The sequence below is a fragment of the Glycine max genome, chromosome 2, assembly GCF_000004515.6.
Source record: "Glycine max cultivar Williams 82 chromosome 2, Glycine_max_v4.0, whole genome shotgun sequence".
In the NCBI taxonomy this organism is placed as follows: domain Eukaryota; kingdom Viridiplantae; phylum Streptophyta; class Magnoliopsida; order Fabales; family Fabaceae; genus Glycine; species Glycine max.
Genome location: NC_016089.4, coordinates 41384719 through 41410775, shown reverse-complemented (window position 1 = coordinate 41410775; position 26057 = coordinate 41384719). Strand labels below are relative to the sequence as shown.

Below are 26057 nucleotides of genomic sequence, written 5' to 3'. Positions count from 1 at the left end.
TAGTTTAGAAAAACATTACCAATGTATATAGATTTCAAGTTATATATATATATATATATATATATATATATATATATATATATATATATATATAAGTTAGACATTGTTCTTAAAGAAGAACACGTTCATCGAAGATTCACAATGATTATTTAATATTCGCATCTTGTAGTTTGCCAAATATGGTATAACCATTAGAGGGGTCACTGGTTTTAAGGAACATTTGTCATGCAATATTTAAATGGGTATCTCTTATACCCTTTTTGGTTATATAAAAATATTTTTGCAGACCAAAAAAAAAACAATGTTCAGTGCGATTCTAAGAGTCTAGTGAGTTCCAATAACATGCAACCTAATGTGTAAGAGTTGATGAATCCTATTTAACGAGTGTATATATCCTCCTTTATTTAACCCTTCTAATTGTCTTTTTCGGGTTGGTGTGAATGGTGTCTTATAGGATTTAGAAACTGCTGCGTTGTTCTCAAGGATCAATGGGTTGATATATCAAATATTCCTCATGTTTTAACACCTCTCCCAGCCACTATTGTGCAGGCATTAATTTCATAATCATATGTCATGATATTGGCTCTGCAAATATGCAGACTAGCCTAAGGCCTCATTAAGAAGAAGTGAACTCCTTTTATAACCGAGAAGAGAAGAAAAAGTTTCTTGCAAAGGATCTATAGCCAATAGATACTAGAGAAAAAAATACTCAAGATTTTTTTTTCTTTATAGGTGATAGTTTATGCATGTTACCTTTCAGATAATTTTAAACAAAGGGGGGGGGGGGGGGGGGGGGGGGGGAATAAGACACGAGAATGTAAAAGTACTATAAGACATAATATTATTGCATATTTAATCATTACATTGCCATGGTGAATAATGTATATGCTCTGAATTATGTCTGATCTGAATTGTTTGATAATCTAATTTATTTATACATGCTCTTATATGATGATCTGATAATGTAATAATTTGTTTTATCTATGTTTATTCTAACATGAGTACATGACCAAGTGTGGACACACATATAACCTAAAAAAATAGTAGTATATTTGTTCTTACCAGTTTTAATTGTCCGAGATACTCCTTGAATCCCTGGGTCAATACGGTACAATATTGTATATCTTTTAATTAATCATTATTTATATATATTTATATTTTAATTAAATTTATTATTTTTATTTAAAAATACAGTCAGATTAAAAATATAAAATATATATTTATCCACGATATAACTCCCGATAATTCTTTTTTAGTCATTACCTCCTTTACTAATGATTTATTCAGAGCCATAGTTTGCTTTACACTTTTACTCATGGCATTGGTTGTCGGTAATAATTAATTTTCTTACAACAAAAATTAATCTTAGATATTAACTCATAAAATAACTTATAGAGTTGTAATATATCTTACAAATGAATCTAATTTCCGTTTATGTTTGGATATGTATTTTGTTTTATGTAGTAAATGACATATTTGACTTTTAAAGAAGTGGGGGTAGTAGTACTACTAGTCATTAATAGCAAAAGTGGGAGAAACAATTGCCAAGAAGATATCCTTAATTAGTAGACAGTATGTTGGGGACTGCTAAATGCATCCAGGACTGCTAAATGCATCCATCAGTTTTGTTGGTACATCCAGTGTAACAAGGAAAATTAAAGCAAGAATTGATCCTGTAACTTTTGCGTTGTTAACATAACATTCTAACCAACTGAGCTAATAGACCAATTGTATTATAAAATAATTAATGTTGTTATATATAATACTAAAATTTTTAATATATATTTAATGCACATGTAAATTTACATAATAAATTTTGTTATAATTAATTTTTATCCAATAATTAATTTGTTTACATATATAAATTATAAATAAAAATCATAGGTTTAATAAAAATTTACATATGTCAAAAAATACCAAATTTAGTTAATTATGAATTGTTGTAATAAACATCTAAATACATCATTCAATTAAATATCATATTTGTTTAATTTTCAATCAATGTAATAAACATCCAAATATATCATTAAAAAAAATTCAAAATATCATTGAAGTTTGGTGGTTTTTCATCGCCGGAGAAGAAGAAATGAGTATTAAAAAAAAAATCAAAATATTTGGATTGCCAGTCCGTATGTTTTGAATTTTTTTTTTAATTATAATTTTTTTATACATTATTTTATTTACAAAATTTGATATTTAAATGGATGTTTTTATTACAACAATTAATAGTTAAATAAATTTAATATTTAATTGAATGATGTATTTGGATGTTTACTACAGTGATTGAAAATTATGTAAAAAAATATCAAATTATGTAAATTTTTATTAAACCTATGATTTTTATTTACAATTTATATATGTAAACAAATTAATTATTAGATAAAAATTAATTATCACAAAATTTACATGTATATTAAATATACATTAGAAATTTTAATATTATATATAACGATATTAATTTTTCTATAACATAATTGGTTTATTAGCTCAATTGATTAGAGTGTTATGCTAATAACGCGAAAGTTATAGGTTCAATTCCTGCTTGGATCATTAATTTAAAAATTATATTTTTGAAAAAAAAAATTCTATACAGATTGCTAATATGTAAGCCTCATACAAAAGGGCAAAACTGACATTTCCCTGTTATGCTGGGTGTACCACAAAATTGTTGGGTGCGTGTAGCAGTTCCCAAATATGTTACGAAACAAAGCTGCTAGGGCTGGCCCAGTTAATGTGGGCTAATATATTTTTGAGCTGGGTTGAGCTAGGCTAAATTAATTTTGGAGTTGAATAGAGATTTACTAACTTATCCTAGTCGTTCATATATATATATATATATATATAGGAAAACGTGTCAATTCTTAGGCTCACTTTTTTATATATATAAAAAAGAAATAAAGTTTTTAGCTTTAATTCTATGGATAAAAAAAAGAATTACACATTCACACTTTCCATTTTTTTAAGTCTGAATTCAAGATTTTTACTCTCGTTTCATCCCAAACCCACTAGTCCAAATAAAAAAAAAAGTAACTTAAATGAAAAAAAAATCATTATAAAAATGAGGGGCCACAATTAGGCAAATTCAAATTTATGTCGGGTTAAGTCAATTAAATTGGATTAACATTTTAAACTCAATTCTAATTTATAATACGTTAAATCATGGCCAATTCATTTTGACAACCTCATTAGTTCTACTTTAAAAACACAGTATAAAAAAAATAATACACTTGAATAATTTGACTCCTGATAATACAATAAGTCAATAAATTATAATGTCACTATCACATTATCAGTTAACTCCTTAATAATACTGTAACTCAATAAATTATCAATGTGATTATTACATTATCATTTTAATGTTGTTATTTGATAACATAGACTAAAACAAAAGTACATCTTAAAAGAACTAAAATTTTAAAATAAACTTTAAAAAGCTAAAATAAGAAATTTTCCTACCTTAGAGGGGGAAAATCTTTTATATATATATATATATATAAAGAATAAAAACAAAAATATTACTGTCAAAAATAACATCAAACATGCGTAAATTTTTTATTATATATGCGGTATTCTAAAATTTATGTGGTGTATATCTTTTATATAATATGGGCAGGGTTACGTGGATTAAACTTTGATTGTAATGAGTTCTACATGTAAATTTTCTCACCATACACGGCTTATGACGGCTACACGCTATAAGTTTACAAAGCACCAGCTGGAACCTAGGGGTAAATTATTGAATTTCGTAGATTCAACTATATATAGCCATATGTGTAGATTTCTAGATTCTAATATAAGCCCTAGACTCATATTCTTATTGTTTCCGGTTGCTTAACGACATCAACTACAACATAATTAAATACTACATATAGCATGATTATGAGTTAGGGTAATTAATGCAAGTTTGAAAATCGCATGTAGGCATAGCAGAGAAAGTGAGAGGAAATAGCTGTCGTCTGAGGGAAGGGCAGAGGGAATCATGCAGAAGCAAAAGACACGTCAGGGAAAACAAGAGATACCATTGAGTCAGGCTTTGAGCCAAAGTATATGAGAGATGAACTTACTACGTATCACTGGTAACATTTTTTTATGAAATTATTAGATTTAAAAAACATATCTAATGATGATAGAAGATTACTTTAAAATGTATATATTAGTCAATATTATAAGCATTTATTAATATTTACATTCTTATTCTTATTTTTAGTATGACTATATCAATAAATTATATCATTATGTATGGTAAGATATCTTCTCATTATAGCTTGTTAAGACAATATATTAAAAAAATAAGAATAAGTAAATTATTAATATATATTATATTTATATAAGTGAAAATAATTTATTTAATAAGAGAATTTATATTTATGTAAAATTTCTTAAGTTAATAACAATTATACATCGTAAATAAAATCATTTTATTAAATCAATAACCATCACACATCACAAATGAAATTAGTGTTTTAGCAAGAAAAATACGTTTCATCCGTATTCTTTGATCTAGGAATATATATATATATATCCGACCAGATGTGAAGCACCTGGAATCTCCTTTTTAAGTATGTGGCACTGCAAGGGGTTGGGTTATTAATCATATCGCTGAAATGGTAGTTTCGATATGATTTTTAGCCATGTGGCTAACACTTTGTTTCCGTGGCATTGTCGTGGAATGAGGTTGACTGCCAGAATAATAGGAACTCTGTGTGAGGAGTATTATTTTTCGACAATAGTAAATCAATTAATAACGCGCAATTTTTGAAAGAGACATTTTCATTTATAAACCTTTTTTTTCCTTTTGTGGTAACCTCTTGTACAAGGTGACATGACATCGTGCTTGGAAACACTGATTTTTTGTTGATTTAAAATATTTAATTTCAGTCTTGAGAGAAAAGAAAAGGGAGTGAAGTGGTTGGAAAAGAATATATAATAAAATGTAGTATAACATTTACTAGTATATTTTACTTCTTACACATAAAAATTACTCATTTTATTTCTTATGAATAAAGTTGTACGTATATTACTTATAATATTTTCTATAAGTTCTATTATTAATATTTTAATTCAACTTAATTAAGTAATTATTATCTTTGACGAAATAGTTTTCAAAGTCCATTAAATAAATATAATTATTCATTTTTTCAACCAATTAGGTTTTATACGTCACTTCTCTTTTAATGATGCCAAGCCAATCTAAAATAAGTTAAACAACTAGCATTGAGAATCTTAAATTTTTATAGTTAAATGGATGTTGTATATGTACAAAAGGCTACTAGTATGCACGGTTGATAAGTTTAGAGAATTTCATTGATGATCATTCAAATATATAAATTATTCGCATAACAAAAGAAATATTCCTTTAATTTAATAAAAAAATCACTTTTTATTCAACATTGCTTAATTTTTGTTTTTAAAAGTCAGAAACTATCATTTTAAAAAAATATTACTTATAGTACCATTTCAAAAAACACTAAAAATTATTAAATAAAACTTATTTATCAAATAATTAAATAAATTTTTTAACTAATAAAAAAATAACTAAAATATATTATCAAACACACTTCTTCACTGTTATCCTCTTAAGAGGACAGATAAAGGAAAATATAAGTAGTAAAAAAAATTCGATGGGATTGTTCCGCTTTTAATTTCTGTTTCATTATGAATTCTCCTCGCATTTTTCATACCCTCATTCGATATTTTGGAGTAAGGTACTTCCCAAGTTTATTTCTGTCGTGAAAAGGAACTTATGGCTGCTCTTAAGTTCATACCCTTATATCTACTTCATTTTAATTTTAATTATTTGAACAAAATTAATAAAAACGAGAAACATGAATAAGCTATGGATGCTCTTAAGATTCTATATCTACTTCATTTTAATTATTTAAAAAAATTAATAAAAGACGAAAAACATGATTTATTGAATACTTTCTTTTTTATATGTACAGATCGAGAAGATCAAATGATGATATGAATATTCTCTCACAGATGAGGAAGGGGTTTTTATTCCCTCATCAGTACAAAGAAATTTTTATTCCCAACACTAATTAGTGGAATTATGGTTAGATACAAAATCCTCGTTAATAGCAACAGAACATCACTTTGTGACAAGTTTGAGACGGAATTATTCTGTCATAATGATAGATAAAATTTGCCGTCACTGATACTTAGCAACGCCTGGTGCAGTATTGATTTTTTTGTCCGTTACAAATTCCGTCGCTAATATATTTTGTGACAGATTTTAACATATTTAGCAAGAGAAATCATCCCTCTCTATTATTTTTTAAGGAGTTTAAAGCCAAAGGAATTGCTTATTCCAATGCAATATTTAACATTTGTTTATTATTCAATCAATTTGTTTTTTTCTAGATCAGAAATATTCTTTATTAAAGATAATCATATTTAAATTAGATAAGATTATTATGAATGATAAAAAATTTTCTTTGAATATCTAATGCAATTATATACATAGAATTCAAACTTTCCATTCAATAGTTTTATATAGAATATACAAGTTTTATCAATTAGATTGTAAAATTATTTATGATGTTGATGTTTATTTGTGACAAATCTTGTTTATATTAAACAATAATAAGAATAGGTCTAATAATTTTTATTTCCTTATAGTTAAAAGATTATATCATGTTAGTCCTGATGTACATCAACAAAATAGAAATTGATTTTGAATTGATGCAAATTTATATATATATATATATATATATATATATATATATATATATATATATATATATATATATATATATAACTGTATAATATAATGATTAAGAATTTTTAATTTAATTGTAAATTTTGTGATAAAATTATTAATTAAAACATTAATTAATAACGTTAGCAAAATTTTGACGTACACCCATATAAGGCTACATTTCTTTCTACTAAATTATTAGTAAAATTAATAATATTGGCTAAATTTCTTAATTTTTATAAATTAGTTAAAAGGATCGTGTATTCCTTTGTTCTAAGTTCCATGTATTAAACGAATTGAATTTGTCATTTCTGTAATTTTCATGTACCAAGCATAATTTACTAATGTGTCTATCTTTATTTTTGATACTTTACTAATATGTCTATCTTCTCCTAGCCATATGAGTCGGAGAATATCAATTATTGCTTCAGCCTTTATCTATACTATATACATAAAGATATGTCAATAATGGTGGACACACATGTTAAACGATTTGTGTTATTTAATCGAGTTGTTGAGAATTCGAATCTTAATTGAGTTTTATGTATAAAATAAATTTATTAGAAGAATAAAATTTATCTTATGTGTGTTTATGATTTTCAATAAAAATTAATCATGATATTCTGATGAGGTTATTTTTAACTAATACCGTGATGAGAAGAAAAATAATATATACACAGGACAAAAAATACTAGGAATAAATTTGGGATTATAAAATATTAAACTGAAAAAGGAGCTGGCAAAATGTCATGTAAGTGTAACCAACGTGACCTTTAAATAATTAATTAAAGTTTAATAACCAAGGCAGACAAAGCAACAGCTTGTGATAGCCAAACTTGAAACAATGGAAACAAAGTGGGATGGTGGCAATGGCTATGGTGTGCGGTGATATAGAAGAACCCTGAACCCTGTTCAGGCTTGATAATCTGTGCAGCAAACGCCAACGTATAAAACAATTCTCAGGTTCCCAGAATTTTATGAGGTCCCTTTCTTCTGAATTTTTCTTGAAGTCAATAAGTCTATGAGTTGAGATTGTAGCTAATTAATAAAACCAAATCTCTGACCAAATCAAGTTGCTTACAACATTATTGTCAAATGGCCGGTAATATTAATTATATGTGCCTTGTGCCCGGATGCCTCGGTTGGAGTTGATGGTAGCGTGTTTTGTGGTTGAAAACACATGCAGTTTTAGCGATTAAGAACATAATGACTTGTTAATTGCACAAAAATCTGGATTACTCGTGTTTTCATTGGGGACAGTCGTGTGTCTCAGAAAGGGACAAATATCTTAGATGTGATAGATTAGGAACGACGCGTCTACGCGTTTTATTTCTACATCAATAAGATGTTAAGTAATACTACAACTTGCTATACTAATTTCAAATGTGTCCCACATTAATATGACGATATAGACTAGAATATATGCATGATTAAGATATGAAAGCATAGTTTTATGCACGTAATGTGTGGTTTAGAGAAGAAAATGAGAAAGACAATAGAAAGATGATTTTTAGGCTTAACTATTTCCATTTTTTGGCAAATTTTATGCTAAAAAAATTAACTTGATGTAATTTATTTCTAAACTTTTTTAAAAATCTTGTAAATTTAAGTACACTATATTGATATAAAAATCTGTTGATATAGAATAATCATCCACATTGATTCTTTTTTTTAATCAATGCAAAATTTAATATCATATTTCAGTTCAAATAATAACTAATGTAGAATTGTTTTTACTCTTACAATTCCAAACTCTTTTCGGCTCTGGTTGTTAGAATTTGTGGTTTTATTTCCTTTGTCTCACATTCCTTGGTTTGTAAAAATTTGTGTCTCATTAGTGTTATATATAGAGACACCTTGTAAGCTTTTATATGCGTAAGTAATAAAAAGTTATCTTAGTGTAGCCGTGGACGTAGGCACATACATTGTGTGCTGAACCACGTTAAACTTTGTGTTTTCTCTCTTCTCCTTATTCTTTTCTCTTTTTATTGCTCTATACTAACAATTGGTATCAAGAGCTTTTGGTTACTCCACGGGATTTCCTTAGTTTAAAGGAATTAGTGGGAGTCTTTTCAGTTTAGGGGAGGCAGTGGGAGCAATGGCATTAGAAGAGGAGAAAATGAAGATCGAGAAGTTTGATAGCAGAGATTTCCTCTTTTGGAAGATGCAGATAGAGGATTATCTATATCAGAAGAAGCTTTATCAACCCTTATCAGGGGTTAAGCCTGACGACATGAAGCAAGAAGAATGGAACTTGCTAGATCGACGGGCTCTTGGCATGATCAAATTGACATTAGTCAAGAACGTCGCGTTCAACATTGTAAACGAGAAGACTACTGTAGGCTTACTGAAGGCATTATCAGATATGTATGAGAAGCCGTCGGCAACCAACAAAGTATACTTGATTCGTCAGTTGTTCAACCTCAAGATGGGAGAATGTATCTCTGTAACTGATCATATTAATGAATTTAATACTATTCTTGCCTAGTTGGAATCAATGCAGATTAAATTTGAGGATGAGGTGACGACATTGATTCTATTGTCATCACTACCGGATAGTTGGACTGCAGCTGTTACTGTAGTTAGTAGTTCTACAAGGGAGAACACATTAAAACTTAGTGACATCCGTGACTTGATCTTTAGCGAAGATGTTCGCAAGAGAGATTCAGGAGAATCTTCCATTCATGTTTCCAATTCAGCATTGAATATTGAAGGCAGGGGAAGGATTACCCAAAAGGGTCAGAATGGTCGAGGCAGATCAAAGTCAAGAGGAAAAGGTCAGAAAAAATTTCAAAGTAACATTACTTGCTGGAATTGTGACAAGAGAGGTCACTTTAGCGATCAGTGCAAGGCACCAAAGAAGAACAAGTCTCACAAAAACAAGAAGCGCGATGATGATGAATCCGCTAATGTAGCAACTGATGAATTTGATGATGCATTAATTTGCAGTTTGGATAATCCTGTTGATTCATGGATCATGGACTCAGGTGCATCGTTCCACACCACTCCTTGTAAAAATTTATTGTCTAACTATATTTCTGGAAGATTTGGGAAAGTTTACCTTGCAGATAGAAAATCTCTTGACATTGTCCGAAAAGGTGATATCAACATCAAGACCTCTAGTGGATCCCTATGGACATTGCACAATGTCAGACATATTCCTGCCTTAAAGATAAATTTAATATCTATAGGGCAGTTAGATGATGAGGGGCATCACACCACTTTTGGAGATGGAGCTTGCAAGGTAACAAAAGGCAATCTCGTTGTGGCTTGTGGAAAGAAGCGAGGATCTCTTTACATGATTACAGATGAGGATATGGTAGCAGTTACTGAGGCTGTCAATAATTCAACCATGTGGCATCAAAGACTTGGACACATGAGTTGAAAAGGAATGAAGCTTATGGCGACAAAAGGTAAGCTATCAAGCCTAAAGCATGTTGATGTTGGTGTTTGTGAACATTGTATCTTTGGAAAGCAGAAAAAAGTTAGCCTCTCAAGGGCAGGGAAGACTCCTAAAGTTGAAAAGCTAGAATTGGTGCACACAGATGTTTGGGGGCCAGCCCCAGTGAAATCTGTTGGAAACTCACGCTATTATGTCACCTTTATCGACGACTCTACCAGTTAGGTATGAGTTTATTTTCTTAAAAATAAATTGATGTGTTTTCTGTGTTTAAAAGGTAGAAAATAGAAGTTGAAAATCAGACAGGTCTAAAGGTTAAAAGTCTGAAATCTGACAATGACGGAGAGTATGATAAACAGGAGTTTAAAGACTTCTGTTCAGAACATGGGATCAGAATGATCAAGACAATACCAGGAACACCTGAGTAAAATGGTGTTGCAGAAAGGATGAATAGAACCTTGAACGAGAGAGCAAGGTGTATGCGGATCCAATTTGGCTTGCCTAGAGCATTTTGGGCAGAAGCAATAAACACAACAACATATCTCATCAATAGAGGACCATCAGTTTTTTTGAATTATTAGTTGCTCGAAGAAGTATGGTCTGGAAAGGAGGTAAAACTTTCACATTTGAAATTTTTTGGTTGTGTTTCATATATACTGACAGACTCTAATAGTAGAGATGAATTGGATTCGAAGGCAAGGAAATGTTATTTTATTGGTTATGGATCTGACATGTATGGCTATAGGTTTTGGGATGACCAAACCAAGAAAGTTATCAAAAGCAAGAATGTTACTTTTAATGAGAACTTAATTTATAAAGACAAATTTTTTGCAGAATCTACATGTGCAGGTAAACTGTCAAAAATTTCTAAGAAAGCAACACTTGAAGAAATTTCAGAAACTGATGTAGCCAACAGAAACCAGAGTACAAGTGTAGAGGTTGAGTCAGAACCAAAACCAGAACCATCAACTCCTCCAAGAAAATCTAGCAGAATTTCAGTACCACCAGATAGGTATTCCCCTTCATTGCATTATTTGTTGTTAATTGATGCTGGTGAGCCAAAATGTTTCAGTGAGACTACGCAGGGGAATGACTTTATTGAGTGGGAGCTAGCAATGAAAGATGAGATGACATCCCTTCAGAAGAATAAGACGTGGTCTCTAACTAAATTGCCAGAAGGAAAGAAAGCGTTATAGAATAGGTGGGTCTATAGGCTAAAGGAAGAATCTGACGGTAGAAGAATATACAAGGTGAGACTTGTGGTGAAAGGGTTTCAGCAGAAACAAGGAATTGATTTCACAGAGATCTTCTCTCCAGTTGTAAAGATGACTACCATCAGAGTTATTCTGAGTATTGTAGCTGCAGAGAATCTTCACTTGAAGCAGTTAGATGTTAAAACTGCATTCTTGCATGGGGATTTAGAGGAAGGCATCTATATGACCCAACTAGAAGGTTATGAAGTGTCAGGCAAGGAGAATCTTGTGTGCAAGCTTCATAAAAGTTTATATGGCTTGAAACAAGCACCGATGCAGTGGTACAAGAAGTTTAATGAGTTCATGAGCAACTCAGGATTCAACAGATGTGACATGGACCATCGTTGCTATGTTAAGAAATATACTAATAGTTATGTTATCCTTATCATGTATGTTGATGTTAATTGCAGGATCTAGTATGGCAAAAATTAATAGGTTGAAGCAACGGTTGTTAGAAAACTTTGAAATGAAGGATCTTGGTCCGGCTAAACAAATCCTTGGTATGAGAATTCTTAGAAACAGATAAGAAGGAATTTTGAAGCTATCTTAGGAGAAATATATACACAAGTTGTTTGACAGGTTTTACCTTGAAGATTCTAAGACCAGGAATACCCCTTTGGGATCTCATTTGAAGTTTTCAAAGAAGCAATCTTTGCAGGCAGATGAAGAAAAATGTTACATGTCAAGAGTATCATATGCATCAACAGTCGGGAGTTTGATGTATGCTATGGTGTGTACCAGACCTGACATAGCATATGTAGTGGGAGTTGTCAGTAGGTTCCTATCAAATCCAACAAAGGAGAATTGGGAAGGCATAAAGTGGATACTCAGATATCTGAAGGGTACTTCAGAGATGTGTTTGTGCTTTAGAAAAAGCAATCTCACTTTACAGGGATTTTCAGATGCAGACTTGGGAGGAGATTTTGATACCAAGAAAAACACCACAGGCTACATTTTTACTTTGGGAGGTACTGCTGTGAGTTGGAAGTCTAAACTTCAAAATCGAGTTGCTCTCTCAACCACGGAAGCCGAGTAGATAGCTATCTCAGAAGCAACTAAGGAGATGATTTGGCTAAAGAATTTTCTCAATGAATTAGGGAAAGAACAAGATAATGCTTCAATGTTTAGTGACAGTCAAAGTGCTATAAGTCTTACTAAGAATCCAGTCTTCCATTCTAGATGCAAGCATATTCAATTAAGATACTATTTTATCAGGGAGTTGATAAATGATGGAGACTTATCTTTGTTGAAGATCTTAGGATCAGAGAATCTAGTAGATATGTTGACTAAATCTGTTACAGTTGACAAGCTGAGGCTTTGCATTGCCTTAGTTGTCCTTTAAGGATAATTGAAGATGAAGGCGCTACCCTAGGTAAAGAGTCTATGAACTCATTGCTTACAAGGAGCTGCTAGAGTTTGGAACTTAGACTCCAAGTGGGAGAATTGTTAGAGTTTATGGTCTTAGTTCTTTTGTCCTACATCGCTTAGTTTGTAATAACTTGTGTCTCATTAGTGTTATATATAAAGACACCTTGTAAGCTTTTATATGCGCAAGTAATAAAAAGTTCTTAGTGTAGTTGTGGACGTAAGCACATACATTATGTGCTGAATCACATTAAACTTTGTCTTTTCTCTCTTCTCCTTATTCCTTTCTCTTCTTATTGCTCCATACTAACAACAGTCTCATTCCCTTTTGAACTCCACACCATTTTCCTTTCAAACTCTTCCATTCTTGCTCAAAATCTCAAAATCCTATCACGACACCACTTCCACCTACCCCTCACGCTATTACATCGTGCCACCACCACTACTACAACTACACTATTTTCCCTTCGAACTTTCTCTTGCTTTCGCTCATCAAACCCTTGAAATCCTATCTTCACGTCGCCACTACCACCACCATTGTCATCACATCAAGCCACCTCCGCCATCAGAATTCCCTTTCAAACTGCCTCTCATTTGTCACACCTTTGAAACCATATTACAACACCATCGCCATCACATTGCATCTCACAAACCCCTGCCATTGAGTTTATCATTGCATGCACTATTTGTGCACTTCTTGTATGCTTTGTAAATTAGTTTGTTATTTTATTATTGTATACACTAAGTGTGCTAGTCTTTTAGACTCTTTTTTGTATCATTTATTTACTATGGTGGGAATTTTTCTTTGATTTGGATGACTTGTGGTTTTTACTCTTGTTTTGAAGAGTTTTTGCTTAAAAATCCTTTTATATCTTATTAATATTGTAGTTTATAATATGAATTATCATAATTTTGAATCTACACTAAGTGATTTTTATGAGCCTAAAACTGAAATCTTAGATAGGAATGTAAAACATGAACATTTGTAAGATAATAGGAAGAGATTAACTATAAATAGACACATTTTTTTTTAAAAAAAGTAGTTTCTACGTGGGTTAGGAAAAAAATCAATGAAGTTATTTGCTGTTATTTTTGAACCAATGTAGAAAGTGACAAATTTATATTATCTATATCAGTTCTAGAAATCAATGTATAAAAAGCCTCCCATCATAGCATATGTATGTAGAAGGCTATTTATATAGCAATGTAACTTCTTTCCCATGAATATTAAATTTAAATGATAATAATTATATATTTTTGTTGTAAAGACAACATGCCTTTTACTATAAATGATCCAGTTTGAACTAATAAGACTATTATAAGAGATAAAATCTTCAATATAAGTATTTAATGTAATTGTATTACTTAAGGCTCGAATTCGAGATGATTAAGTTAAAATAACACCAGTTAATATGATGAAAAAATAATTATTCAATGTTATAAAATTTATCTTAAATCTATATTTTACATGATCAAAGTCTCACTTAAAGAGAGATATTTTACATGAATCTGTGATGCTCATCCGCCGCCAGGAATCATTGAGCATGCTACTCAGTCGTCACTGTCATCAAGAATCAATGTTATAGCAACAACGACAACAACACCCACAAAATTGTGATGGGGGATGGCACTACACGAGGCGCCCCAGGTGTGGAGACGGCGGTGCATATCCAAACGATGTGCAAATGGCCTTGATATTGTCATTGAAACGCTTGAAAGCGGTGATCTCTTCATCGATCTTTTCTTCGACGACGCACATCGTAATGATGTGTGGCCCTATCGGATTGTGCCAATCGTCGGAGCCACAACTACTTGTGAGCGGTGCCACGACGAATCCCGACAACGTCGTTGGTGTGGTGCAAATCTCTCACCCGAAACCTCTTCATTCCTGATTCATAGTTTCACACACACATTGCTTCTTTTTTTTTTTTTCTCTTTCTAACAAGCACCACTTACCCACTTGCTTGTTTTCCTCAAAGATTCAAACTTTGATACTTTGGTGTGATGGATAAAAAAACTTGTTTTCCTATGTTAAATAGAGCTTCCATTGACTGCAAAAAAAATTGCTTAAGGAACTTACTAAAGAAGATGAGATGCAGGCTTTTTAGGAAAAAAATTCATGTGCCGATCACATGACCCAAAAATTAAGCGGAGCTAACGTCCTTTTAGGTGTAGGGGGTGCTAGTATAGTGTAAAGGCAAATGTTAGCGGGTTTGCTGTAAGGGGTGCATGTATAATGTATTTAAAATCTCAGGAAATTTCTGTAATTTGCCCTAATTTTTTTATACTACACCTTAATTTAGTAATTAATTTATAATGACCATCTTAAAGCATTTTTAGAAGGAGATTTTGAGTTCAAGATCACAAGAGAGAAATCTAGGATCTCCAGCATGAAAGATGAGGTCTTTTACAAGATTTTTTTAAGATTCTTACCATTCTAAAAAAATAGTTTTTATTTTATTTTATTGTTTCCCTCCCTAACAAACAAATTATGGAGGAAAGCTACAGTAATGAAAAAGTAAGAGGAGAAGAAGATGAACTCAAAAAATCCAAATCAAACAATAAACAACAACAGATCGCCGGTGAAAAATAAGAAAATAAACAGAACTAATGAAAAAATAATAAACACAAGAATAAATAAAAAAATAAAAATGGAATCTTGTGAATGTTGAGGTTCATGGAGGGGCATTGTGGTGCGCCGGGTTACAGGACAAAAATTAGAAAAATGTCAATTTACAAAAATAAAAAAAAACACTAACTTACATAAAAAAATAAAAATGTTAATTAACATGATAAAAACATATTTAAACTAAAAATTAAATAATGAGAAGAAAATTAGAGACAATGGTATTTAAATATTAACTTAATATTATAATATTAAAAAAATAAAAATTGAATGAAGATATATGATTCTGTGTATATGTGCAATTCTGTCTATTAATATCTAAGACCAGTTATTAAAATCGAATTAAAATAAAAATTATTGAAAAATACAACATTTGGTATATTAATCATTAAAAAAAGAAAAACTTTGGTCATTCGTACGTAGTAGTAGCTTCAGGATTTCCATATTAGCAAGTTGCCCTGATATATGTTAAGTTAAGCGGTCATCGAATCTCATAATCTACAACTTTTTCTGATACATTCAAAGAAATGCCAGTTGGGTTTGGATTTTTGCGTATTAGATTAGTCATTCTGTACTCGTAGATCAAAGATTGCAGTGATATTTTATCTGTCTTTCTAAGGTTATTATCTAAAAATCAAGTAATATAATATTTTTTAATAAAATAATTATAAAATTTTCAATTTTTATTCTTTTTGTTTCACTCTACAGTAAATATATAAATAAATTAATTAAAGATTATGAGATTAATAAATATAATTGATAAAATTATAATTAATATGATTTTAAACTTTACAAAAGATAAGGATAAATTTTTTCTAAATATTAGACAATTAAAAAAACAAAATAAATAACGCTAATGGAATAACACATAGTTTGATTAGAATGGTCATGATTAAACTAGTGTTATGGTGTTATTAATATTGGGAAGAAGGGAGACCCGATAAAAAAGGGAAGAAACTTATAGAATGTCTTATCTAGATGTGGTCAAATGGTTAATTAGTAGTTTGTGTGAACCAAAACAAATGTGTCATTCAGCCATGCACGGGTAAAAGTAAGATATTTATGGGTCTTAGATTTTACATGAAAGAAGATAGGTAAAATTGTATTTTTGGTCCTCTAGTTTATTTTTCATTTTGGATTTGATCCTTAATTAATTTAATTCATAAATTTGGTCCTTTATTTTGTAAGATCGTGCAATGTTGGTCCCCAGACCATAATTAAATATTGACCGTTAGTCACATGTCATGTTCTGATTGGTCAATAAAAACAACAATTTTTTCTATCTTTGATGAAGTTGACATCCAATCAGAACATGACATGTGACAATCATCATCCAATAAAAACATGACACATGACAGTCAACATGACTTGTTAACTGTCAACGTTCAATTATGGTTTGGGAGACCAACATTACAATTTTAGAAAATAGGAGAATGAAATGAATTAAATTACTCAAGATGAATGAGAAATCAAATTTACAATTTTGGGAAGAAGATAAGTATAAGGTAATATTAATTGAGGATAGGGTATAAAGAACATAGAGAGAGAGATGCATCGTGTTCATTGTAGATTACATTACAGAGTGGCCCATGGTGTGGTCACATGGATTCCTCTGAAATCTGAACTTGTCCCGTTGCCTGAACTAAGTTGGTTTGACTGTTGCATGTTTTTCAATTTCCTTTTGCTCCCTCATTTCCTTTTGTATGGATCTACGACCTAAGAATCTCTGAGCTATTACCAGCTTTTTGTGACCTTTCTCTGTTCCATGTACAATTCTCGGACCACGTTATTACCAAATCAAAGCCCAGACAGACTTAATTAATAAAATAAAAGTTGTAAGACACACGCATATATAGAATTAAGTGTGGAACATTTTATGTTATTTGATATTTTTTAAAATTTCAATTTAACAATTATAATGGTTAAATCATATGATCCTACCTCCTGCCATTTTTATAAAAAAAATAAGATTTAGTGTATTATTACACTAAAACTTGTTTCTTGTAAAAAAAATCATAAGAAATATTATTTTCTTTTATTTTACAGGTGTAAAATATTATCAATTTTATTAATAATTATTTTAATAAATCTCTACTAAACTAAAAAGGACTGGTCCAATTAATTAAGAAAAATACATGAATTATTATAAATCTATTAATATTCATTTTTGATTTCTATAAATAATAAAGAAAAATAAGTCTTCATCGAACAATTTGACATATTTCCTTTTTAATAAAACTTTTTTTATCCAAAAAAATTTGAGTCCAATTTACTTAGGTCAACAACACATTAATAAATTATAAGTTATTATTTATACAATTATTATACTTATCCGTGTTAAGTTTCAAATAAAATAAATATTTATAAATTAATAATGGAATATTAAGATATATTTTTATTGCAAGTAGATTTAATTTTTCTCATACACACAACATACTATTTAAAAACTAGACTGATGGGCGACATTAATTTACCATTTATTATTTTAACAGTGATTGCATTATAATTAATTTGATAATAGTTATATATTATAAGTAATGAAATAATGTATAATTGCAATAATGCGCTTGTGCACAGTAGAAGGACTACATTGACCTTTAGCTCGCCGTAGTTAACAGATATCGACAATGAATCGGAAGAAAGAAAAAAAATAATCCACAATAGAGATGAATGCCATCACAGTAAAGACCCTGCCCCTGTTGACGAAATATATATGGATCTGATACAGTTTATCTTCTATATAATTTTCTATATGCTTTTGTCCCCTTACCTACCAGCCGTTTGTTTCACACCTAAATTGTCATTGATATATGCACCTACAATCACATTATTTTCGGCTATAATTTGTAATTCTTCTAATTAGAGTTGATTGTGATGCATTTTGGGGGATAAGATCGATCAAGTTATTCTAGAAACAAAAGATTGAAGATTTATAATTTTATGCAACTTGTGCAGTTAAATTGTTTTGTTTATACAAGAAAAATATTGTGCATAAATAACGAATATACGTAAAAAAAGAAAAGGTGGTAACCATAACCAAGGTAGCATTTGAAAAATTAATCCAACGAAATAAACATATTGTTTTGTTCTCAAAGGACTGTTGACAGAGAACTCTGGTGAGTATTCACTAGAATGAACTGTTGAATAGATCAAGGTTCAAAGTCTTCCTTTGTTTGAGAACTTTCTATCAAGGGCGTGATACTATGAGAAACGAATGAGCACCATGACATTCAATTTGATAGAGATTTCATTAGAGTGATAATATTTAATAAATGTTTATATGCTATAATAATGTTTATTTTATTTTAAAAAAATATATTTTTAATCCTTATGTTTTTATAAAATTGTTTTTAGTCCTCATAGTTTTACATCATTCAATTTAGTATTTTATTTTATAAAAAAATTATTTTTAGTCCTCCTCACTTAGTGGTGTTAATCTTATTTCTTACATAATAAATAAATTATAATGTTAATTTATCATTCAAATTCATAGAAGTAACATTTAAGAAACAAATAAAATAAAAAAGAAAACACATAAATAAATCTACAATATCGGTTAAAGAATGACGGTGAAAATAAAGATAAAAATAAAACTCTTACAAAGTTACCGTTTTATAGGTTTGAAGGAGATATTAATAATGTTTTTTAAGAAACAAAACAATTTTTTATATATTTTAATCAACTTTAAGAAAAATACACTTTATTTATCATATCAGATAAAAGTTAACGCGTTTTGTGAAAATTACATGAAGAATAACTAAAAAAAGAATTTAGAACAGGGTTTTCAGAAATATTATATAAATAATTGATATTACTTGTGTATTATTAGTCCATGACATGGAGGTTGTGTGTGTGGCATCACAAGGGGTTGGGGAAATTCATTAGTCTATTGCTTGTACTAATATAAATTTGAGTAATTAACAAATTGCCAAGAGAATCTTTCTGTGTGTTTGCCGGTGGTTAAGTTCGTGCGATCAAGGAACTGGTCTGCGACGAGAAAAACCTCACATGCATAGGGCTGTAGCTTTTTGTTTGTATGAACAAATCCACTTTTTGAGATTTGAAGGCAAAAGGGCATTGTTCTAATGTTCTTAAGGTGATAATGATATAAGGGTTACTTTGTTTGCTCTATTAGCTACCCTTGCTTTGGCCTTTGCTAAAGTAAGTACCTCCCTTTCTTCTCCCAAAACTGTTTTTAGTATCTAATCATTAACCTTCATCTTCCGTGCTTTCCCAAAACTGTTCTTAGCATCATCTAATCATTAACCTTCATCTTATTCTAAAAATAAAAAAATTCTTATACATCCCCCCCTCTGTCTCTCCTCGTCTCTGCTTTCTCTCCTCTTGAACAAAGTGGTGTCTCCCTTGAGAGCTACACTTGCACTTTTCCACTTGAAAAAAAATTTCAACTTTTTCCAACAAGTGACAATAAAAACAATGGCCCTAGAGGCCGTGGTTTTCCCACAAGATCCATTCACTTACGGTTGCAACAACAAAGACTTCTTGTACTCGTTAGTAGGAGGTGATGGTGGTGGTGGAGGAGGAAGCCACGAGTACGGTTTCCAAGCATCATCAGAAGACAAACCCCATGTGGGAATCATTATCAACAACAACAACATAGACCACACCCTGCATGCAAATTGGGATTCATCTTCTCCTTCGGTGTTGCAAAGTGTCAAAGAACAATGGGATTCACACTCCTCCCCTGAAGCTTGCACTGTTGATCAATCCCTCCCCAGAGCCTTCCCTCTTCCTCCTTCTTCTTCATCCCCCGAAGCCGCCGCCACCGGCCGCCGCAAACGACGTCGTACCAAGAGCGCCAAGAACAAGGAGGAGATCGAGAACCAGAGGATGACCCACATTGCAGTTGAGCGCAATAGAAGGAAGCAGATGAACGAGTACCTTGCCGTGCTTAGATCCTTGATGCCTCCTTCTTATGTACAAAGGGTCAGTCTAAATAGTCTTCATTTCGTCATTTAATTACAAATTACAAATCTAAATTAAAAGAGTTTTAAATTGCAGTCACGGTTACAATTTCATCACAATCTTTGATATTATAAGAAATTCAGACAAATGCAATTGATACAACTTTGATTACTATTGTGATCACGTTGTTGTTGCAATGATCCCATAAACCTTGACAGTCAAAATTGTGCTCATGAATCGTTTTTTAAAACCTTACAGAACAAAAGTACATGACTTTGATTTTTTTTACAATTGTTTTAACCTTATGCCAATTATGGTCACAGTTTTTAGTAGTTGATATGTTGTAATTGCCAGCGGTCAAAATGACTCCAAAAATCTTTGATGGTCAAAATTATAGTGGTAGACCGTTTTTAGAACCTTAAACACAAGTACACGAGTTCGATTTGTTTTACAATTGTTTCAACCTTAACTTACATTAATTTCCGAAAATGTTAAAATACTAGCTAGCCAACTAACCGTGCCACATGTGCGGTTATTAAAAAAAAAAAAAAAAACAGGGTGATCAAGCCTCTATTATTGGTGGCACCATTAACTTCGTGAAGGAGCTGGAGCAGCTTCTGCAGTGCATGAAGGGCCAGAAGAAGAGAACAAAGGAGGGTAGTGGCTTCTCTGACTCATCACCCTTTTCTGAGTTCTTCATGTTCCCCCAGTACTCGACACGTGCCACACAGAGCAGCAGCAGCAGCAGCAGCAAAGGCTACCCTGGCACGTGCGAGGCCAATAACAACATGGCACGGAACCCTTCATCATGGGCCGTGGCGGACATAGAAGTGACCTTGGTGGATGGCCATGCCAACATGAAGATACTCTGCAAGAAACGACCAGGGATGCTTTTGAAGATGGTTGTTGGTCTTTTAAGTCTTGGTCTCAGCATTCTCCACCTTAATGTTACCACTGTTGACGATATGGTCCTTACCTCAGTTAGTGTTAAGGTTGGTTTGTCTTTCTAACTATTTCTGCTAGCTACCTAGCTAGGTTTCTCTATTTTTTTCTTCTTGCTTTTCTAATTTTGATGGAAAACATGTACTCTTTTTTTCTTTTCTCACTTCATTTCCTTTCTAGTTTCTTCTAGCTATCACCTCATTTATCATTTTCTCTCTTGATCCTTTCTTTTTAAAAATTGGGTGGTATCTTGATAAATTTAAGAGTTCTTGTACAATTAGCATTTAAACCAATAGTTACATGTATTCCTGTTTAACGAATTCGAAGTCATATCATTTGTTTTTGTAATTTTGTTGACTTTGTTAAACAAAAAATCATATAACTATTGGTCTAAAAACTAAATGTACCAAAATTCTTATACCGCAAAATTATTAAGTGGTTCAAAATTTTTCAATCAATTTTTATAAAACTTTTATTCAAATTTTTTAATTTTAAAAAAAATTAATAACTTTTATTTACCTGCCATGTAGAGATTAATAAAGATCACCTAATCTAACACCAATAATAATTTTCAATTAGTTTGAGGGATTGTAGCAACTTGTTTTCTTCTTATTTATGTCTTCTTTTTCATTCAGAATAGGAGAATGGGCCTTTAACAGTGACTTTGTAGTTGCATGAGATCTTAGCATTTTAATAAAGTTCATCAATATAATATATTTTATCATGAAGTTAAGATTGAAAATAATAAATAGTGACATCACGACAATTGATCATGTCAAATTATTTACACTAGAGAAAATGTATTCCTCCCAAATTCGGGTGAACGTTTAATATTGCTCAATTTTGATTTATTTATAAATATTTAAAAGCTTTTTTTTTTCTTTTGTATTTTGTATTAATTTATTTACTTATTATTGGAATAGGTAGAGGAAGGGTGTCAGCTGAACACGGTGGATGAAATTGCAGCTGCTGTGCATCAATTATCACGCACGGTTCAGGAGGAAGCTGTGTTCAGCTGATCATTAAACTTTGAAATACTAAAAGGCTAGGTATTGCACCATCTTTTATCAATAATTGTGCAAAACAGCTTTGATACCCTTGTTGAAATGCGTTCAAGTTTGTAGGGTGTGGCCCGTGAAGGCATATAGAACAACAAGGGATAGGCATGTACATGCATCAGTGATCTCAAACGAGATATATAAATGTTCCATTTCAATAAGCTAGGAGATGCCAATTAAAGTATATAGGTTTACTCTTTTCTCATTTTATATTTTTTTTCCTCTTTTATGCTTTTCCTCAATTTATAACCCGAGAGGGAAAAAAGGTGTGTTGGAAGCGACAACCAATTTATGTTGTGGAGGCCCCCCCTTACTGAACTGTGTATCCACTTGTGAATTATTAGCGTTATTTTCCAAAGCATGGAGCTTTGTTAATTTCTTTGGAATGTCTGTGGACCTCTTACAATTATTTTCTCCTGTAGAAAGATTTCAATACATTAAACAATTTCATCATGCCTCTTATAACACGCATTTGAAGTGGGGTGAAATGATAAAGAATGTTATACCTATAAAAAGAAGGAATGGAATTTGATCTTAATACATTGCATGTATCTAATATTGAAAAATAAAAATAAAAACAAAAACTTCTCCGGCGGAAAAAATTGGCATCTAACATTATTATACGCGGTGGTGTATAATTGTACACCATTATATTCGTTGTCCTTTTTTCCACGAAACCCGATATAACATAACTACTAAAAATTGACCATTCTATGGCTTGTTTGATCACTCTACGGATTACAGAAGGCATAGTATTAGTGATATGTAAAGATCATGTTTTGGCTTATGATGATACGTATATATAACTAGAACCGAAGATACTAAAGAGGTATGAGAGGTCAATTTTTTTTAGATCGATATATAAAAATCAAAGACAGATGCCGAAATATCATATTCAACCAATTAAGATTAATTTAATTATTTAATTCAAGGGATGTTATTTCTTCCAAGAAGATATTCTTGTTACTCATATTTGAGTTAATTAATTATTCCCATTGTTTTTTCTTTTTTCTTTTTTGACGTAATTTGTTCTGTAGTTAGTTGGTTAGCTTTTAACAGTTTTTGCCACAGTGGTCAATTTAATTAGGGCGGAGTTGTCAAAACTAATAGGTGATTAACTCAATTGAGATATTACATTAATAGATCAGTAGTTAAATTAGGGAGTCACTTATTAAATCAGTAAAGTCAGTATATATTACAAAATTTAAAAATATTTAATAAAGCTAAAAAAATTAACCAATCCATACTTCAAATTTAAAATTATTGTCACGATCAAGTAAAGGGAAGCAGAACAAAACTTGAGTAAACTATTATTTAATTAAATATTTGTTATTTTAAATTATTTTATTGGGTATTATAATTAAATTACTAAAAAATGTTAAGTATAAAAGTTATCGAAGGATCATAAAAGAGTCTGATAAAGATGTATAACAAATATAAATATTAAATCTGATAAAGATATATAACAAACATAAATATTAAATTATATCAAGATCAAGATAATAATTATTATTATTATATACTATTATGAAGATCAAAATAATATTATAAGAGTATATTGTTACAAATTATTCAACAATGAGCTATTAACAATTTAATCTATTATTGGAACATATTATTATATTATTATATACTATTATTCAACAATGACCCATTAACAATACAAAAAAAGAGATTTCACCTCTTTGTTTTATATATAAAAAGCTTCGTTGGAATATTATGTATACCAAACATTCAACATTTGAATTATCAAACTTCTTCCGCAGGTTTCAAATGGTACCATCAAATTTTTTTCAAATAGCTACATCGTTTAAGGAATTATAAAAAAAAATTCTCAATCCAAGTCAGATCAAATTGATTTGAGTTAATTGTATAATCAATCCGATAATCAATTTAAAACAATCTTATCATTGGTTCTCGGTCTGGCCGGTTAATCCAAAATAATTTTCACAACATTGATTTAAAGAAGATAATAAGGTGAAATCAATACAAGTAGTAGTCTCATGTCACCTGTTTTTATTTGTCTAAATCTAAGTATTTATTTATAAATTTTATAGACTTAAATAAGATTTTGATCCCTATATAAAACATGGTGTTTTTTTGTCATTTAAAGATTTTTTTGTTTTAATTTTAGTATGAAGTTATAGTATTAACTGATAACATAACAATGATACTAATAATCTAACAAACAATCACATATAATTTTTTAATAAAATATATTTTTAAATTTCTCATCAATTATTTTAAACAAATAAGAATTTAAGCCATCAACTTTGAACAAATAAGAATTTAAGCCATCAACTTGCAGGACCAATTTAAATAGGCTAACTTGCAGAACCAATATAATATTTAAGCCATGATCTAGCCAATAATGCATGGCCACATTGACTCCCCAAAAAGTCTAATATTTTTGTAGAATTTAGATTTGCATGCAACTCAATCTCGAAAATTAGTTCAAGGGTTTATTCACAGAGTTGGTTTATCATGAAGTTTACGATAGGTAAAATTGCGCCATAAGACTCTTGCTTGGTTTATCATGCAGTCACATCTATTTGTATTATCCGCTTCAAGGTGTTTCTATCGTGCCTTCAACTATAAACGATGAAATGGATCGGAGCACACAGTCAGATTTAGGTCCATATTTAGCTTTAAATGTCTAAATTAATTCCCGGCACGATCATGATAGATATTCGATAACAACATGAACCATCTCTTATTGATTCATCAAAAGCATCGAATATATATACACACACCTTCCAAATTATCTTTGACGTGTGAATACTTTTGGTTTTGGCACTTTTCCTTTTGTCTGCTTCGCAGTAGCACAAATGACCCGGTTCGTAGTTTCAAAAATGGAGAGCAATATAAGTTTGACGACCACAAATTTCGAATTTGTATTTTTTGCCTCTAATCAGAGTGTACAAACTAGTTCGGTGAAAAAATTAAATTGAACTAATCTTAAACTGTTTTAATATTAATTTTATATTTAAATAGTCAAACTGATATAAAATCTGTTTCAAAATCAAATTGATTTTAAAAATTTAACTCTGAATCGAATTAATTTTTAATCAGTTTAAAATTAAGTTTAAGAGCTGAGTTAGTTTTAAATTGATTTTTGAATTATTTTTTCAAATAAAAAATATTTAAATAAAAATTAATTCTGTTAACCGAATTAATTTTGTAAATACAATTTGATTAACTGAATTGATCTTAAAAAGTAGGACACACTTTTTTAAAACTAGTTCATAAAAAATCAAATTAATTTAAGTTCGATTAGAATTCGATTCAATCCGAATCAATTTTTTTACTCACCCCTACCTTTGATCTATGCCGTCAATATATCATATATGTGTCCATTATTACAAATTGTATGTCATAATTGACGAGTTGCAGAAAAAAATTAACGAGGAATTTACATTCAACATATGAAAATATGCCGTCAATATTCAACAAGATTTTATTTTTTATTTTTTATTAACTTAGTAGAATGGTAACTGCTTTTTGAACGTGTCATTGGTCCATATTTTCTTTTAAATTAAATTGGTCTATATTGGTATGTCTTGCTATGTGTAGAATATTTAATTTCTGTATATGCCATTTCAGCAAAGATTCAGGTTGTTTCGTTTTATTTTCAGTTTGAATACAATACAACGTGCTACCTGTATAAGCCCATAGATTTGGGTAAGCATAATACTTTATGTACGTACGTCATTGTTAAATTATTAATTAATTATACATGCAAAGAATAATCTCGATTACTGCTTTGGGCCATTTGAGGAATGTATAT

General features: G+C 30.4%; 1 protein-coding gene across 1 annotated transcript; it reads left to right on the top strand.

The window, feature by feature from the left end:
* Positions 1–19171: 19171 nt before the first annotated feature.
* On the top strand, positions 19172–22656 carry LOC100803240 (transcription factor bHLH94). The gene is made up of 3 exons (XM_003519136.4): positions 19172–20291; positions 20828–21262; positions 22136–22656. The coding sequence occupies exons 1-3, from the start codon at positions 19782–19784 to the stop codon at positions 22229–22231; spliced, it is 1041 nt and encodes a 346-aa protein (XP_003519184.1). The 5' UTR covers positions 19172–19781; the 3' UTR covers positions 22232–22656.
* The last annotated feature ends 3401 nt before the right edge of the window (positions 22657–26057 follow it).

Coding starts and splice junctions, on each gene's coding strand:
- LOC100803240 (XM_003519136.4), top strand. CDS start 19,782: ATGGCCCTAGAGGCCGTGGTTTTCCCACAAGATCCATTCACTTACGGT. Junction 20,292..20,827: donor CTCCTTCTTATGTACAAAGG/GTCAGTCTAAAT, acceptor AAAAAAAAACAG/GGTGATCAAGCCTCTATTAT. Junction 21,263..22,135: donor TTACCTCAGTTAGTGTTAAG/GTTGGTTTGTCT, acceptor TTATTGGAATAG/GTAGAGGAAGGGTGTCAGCT.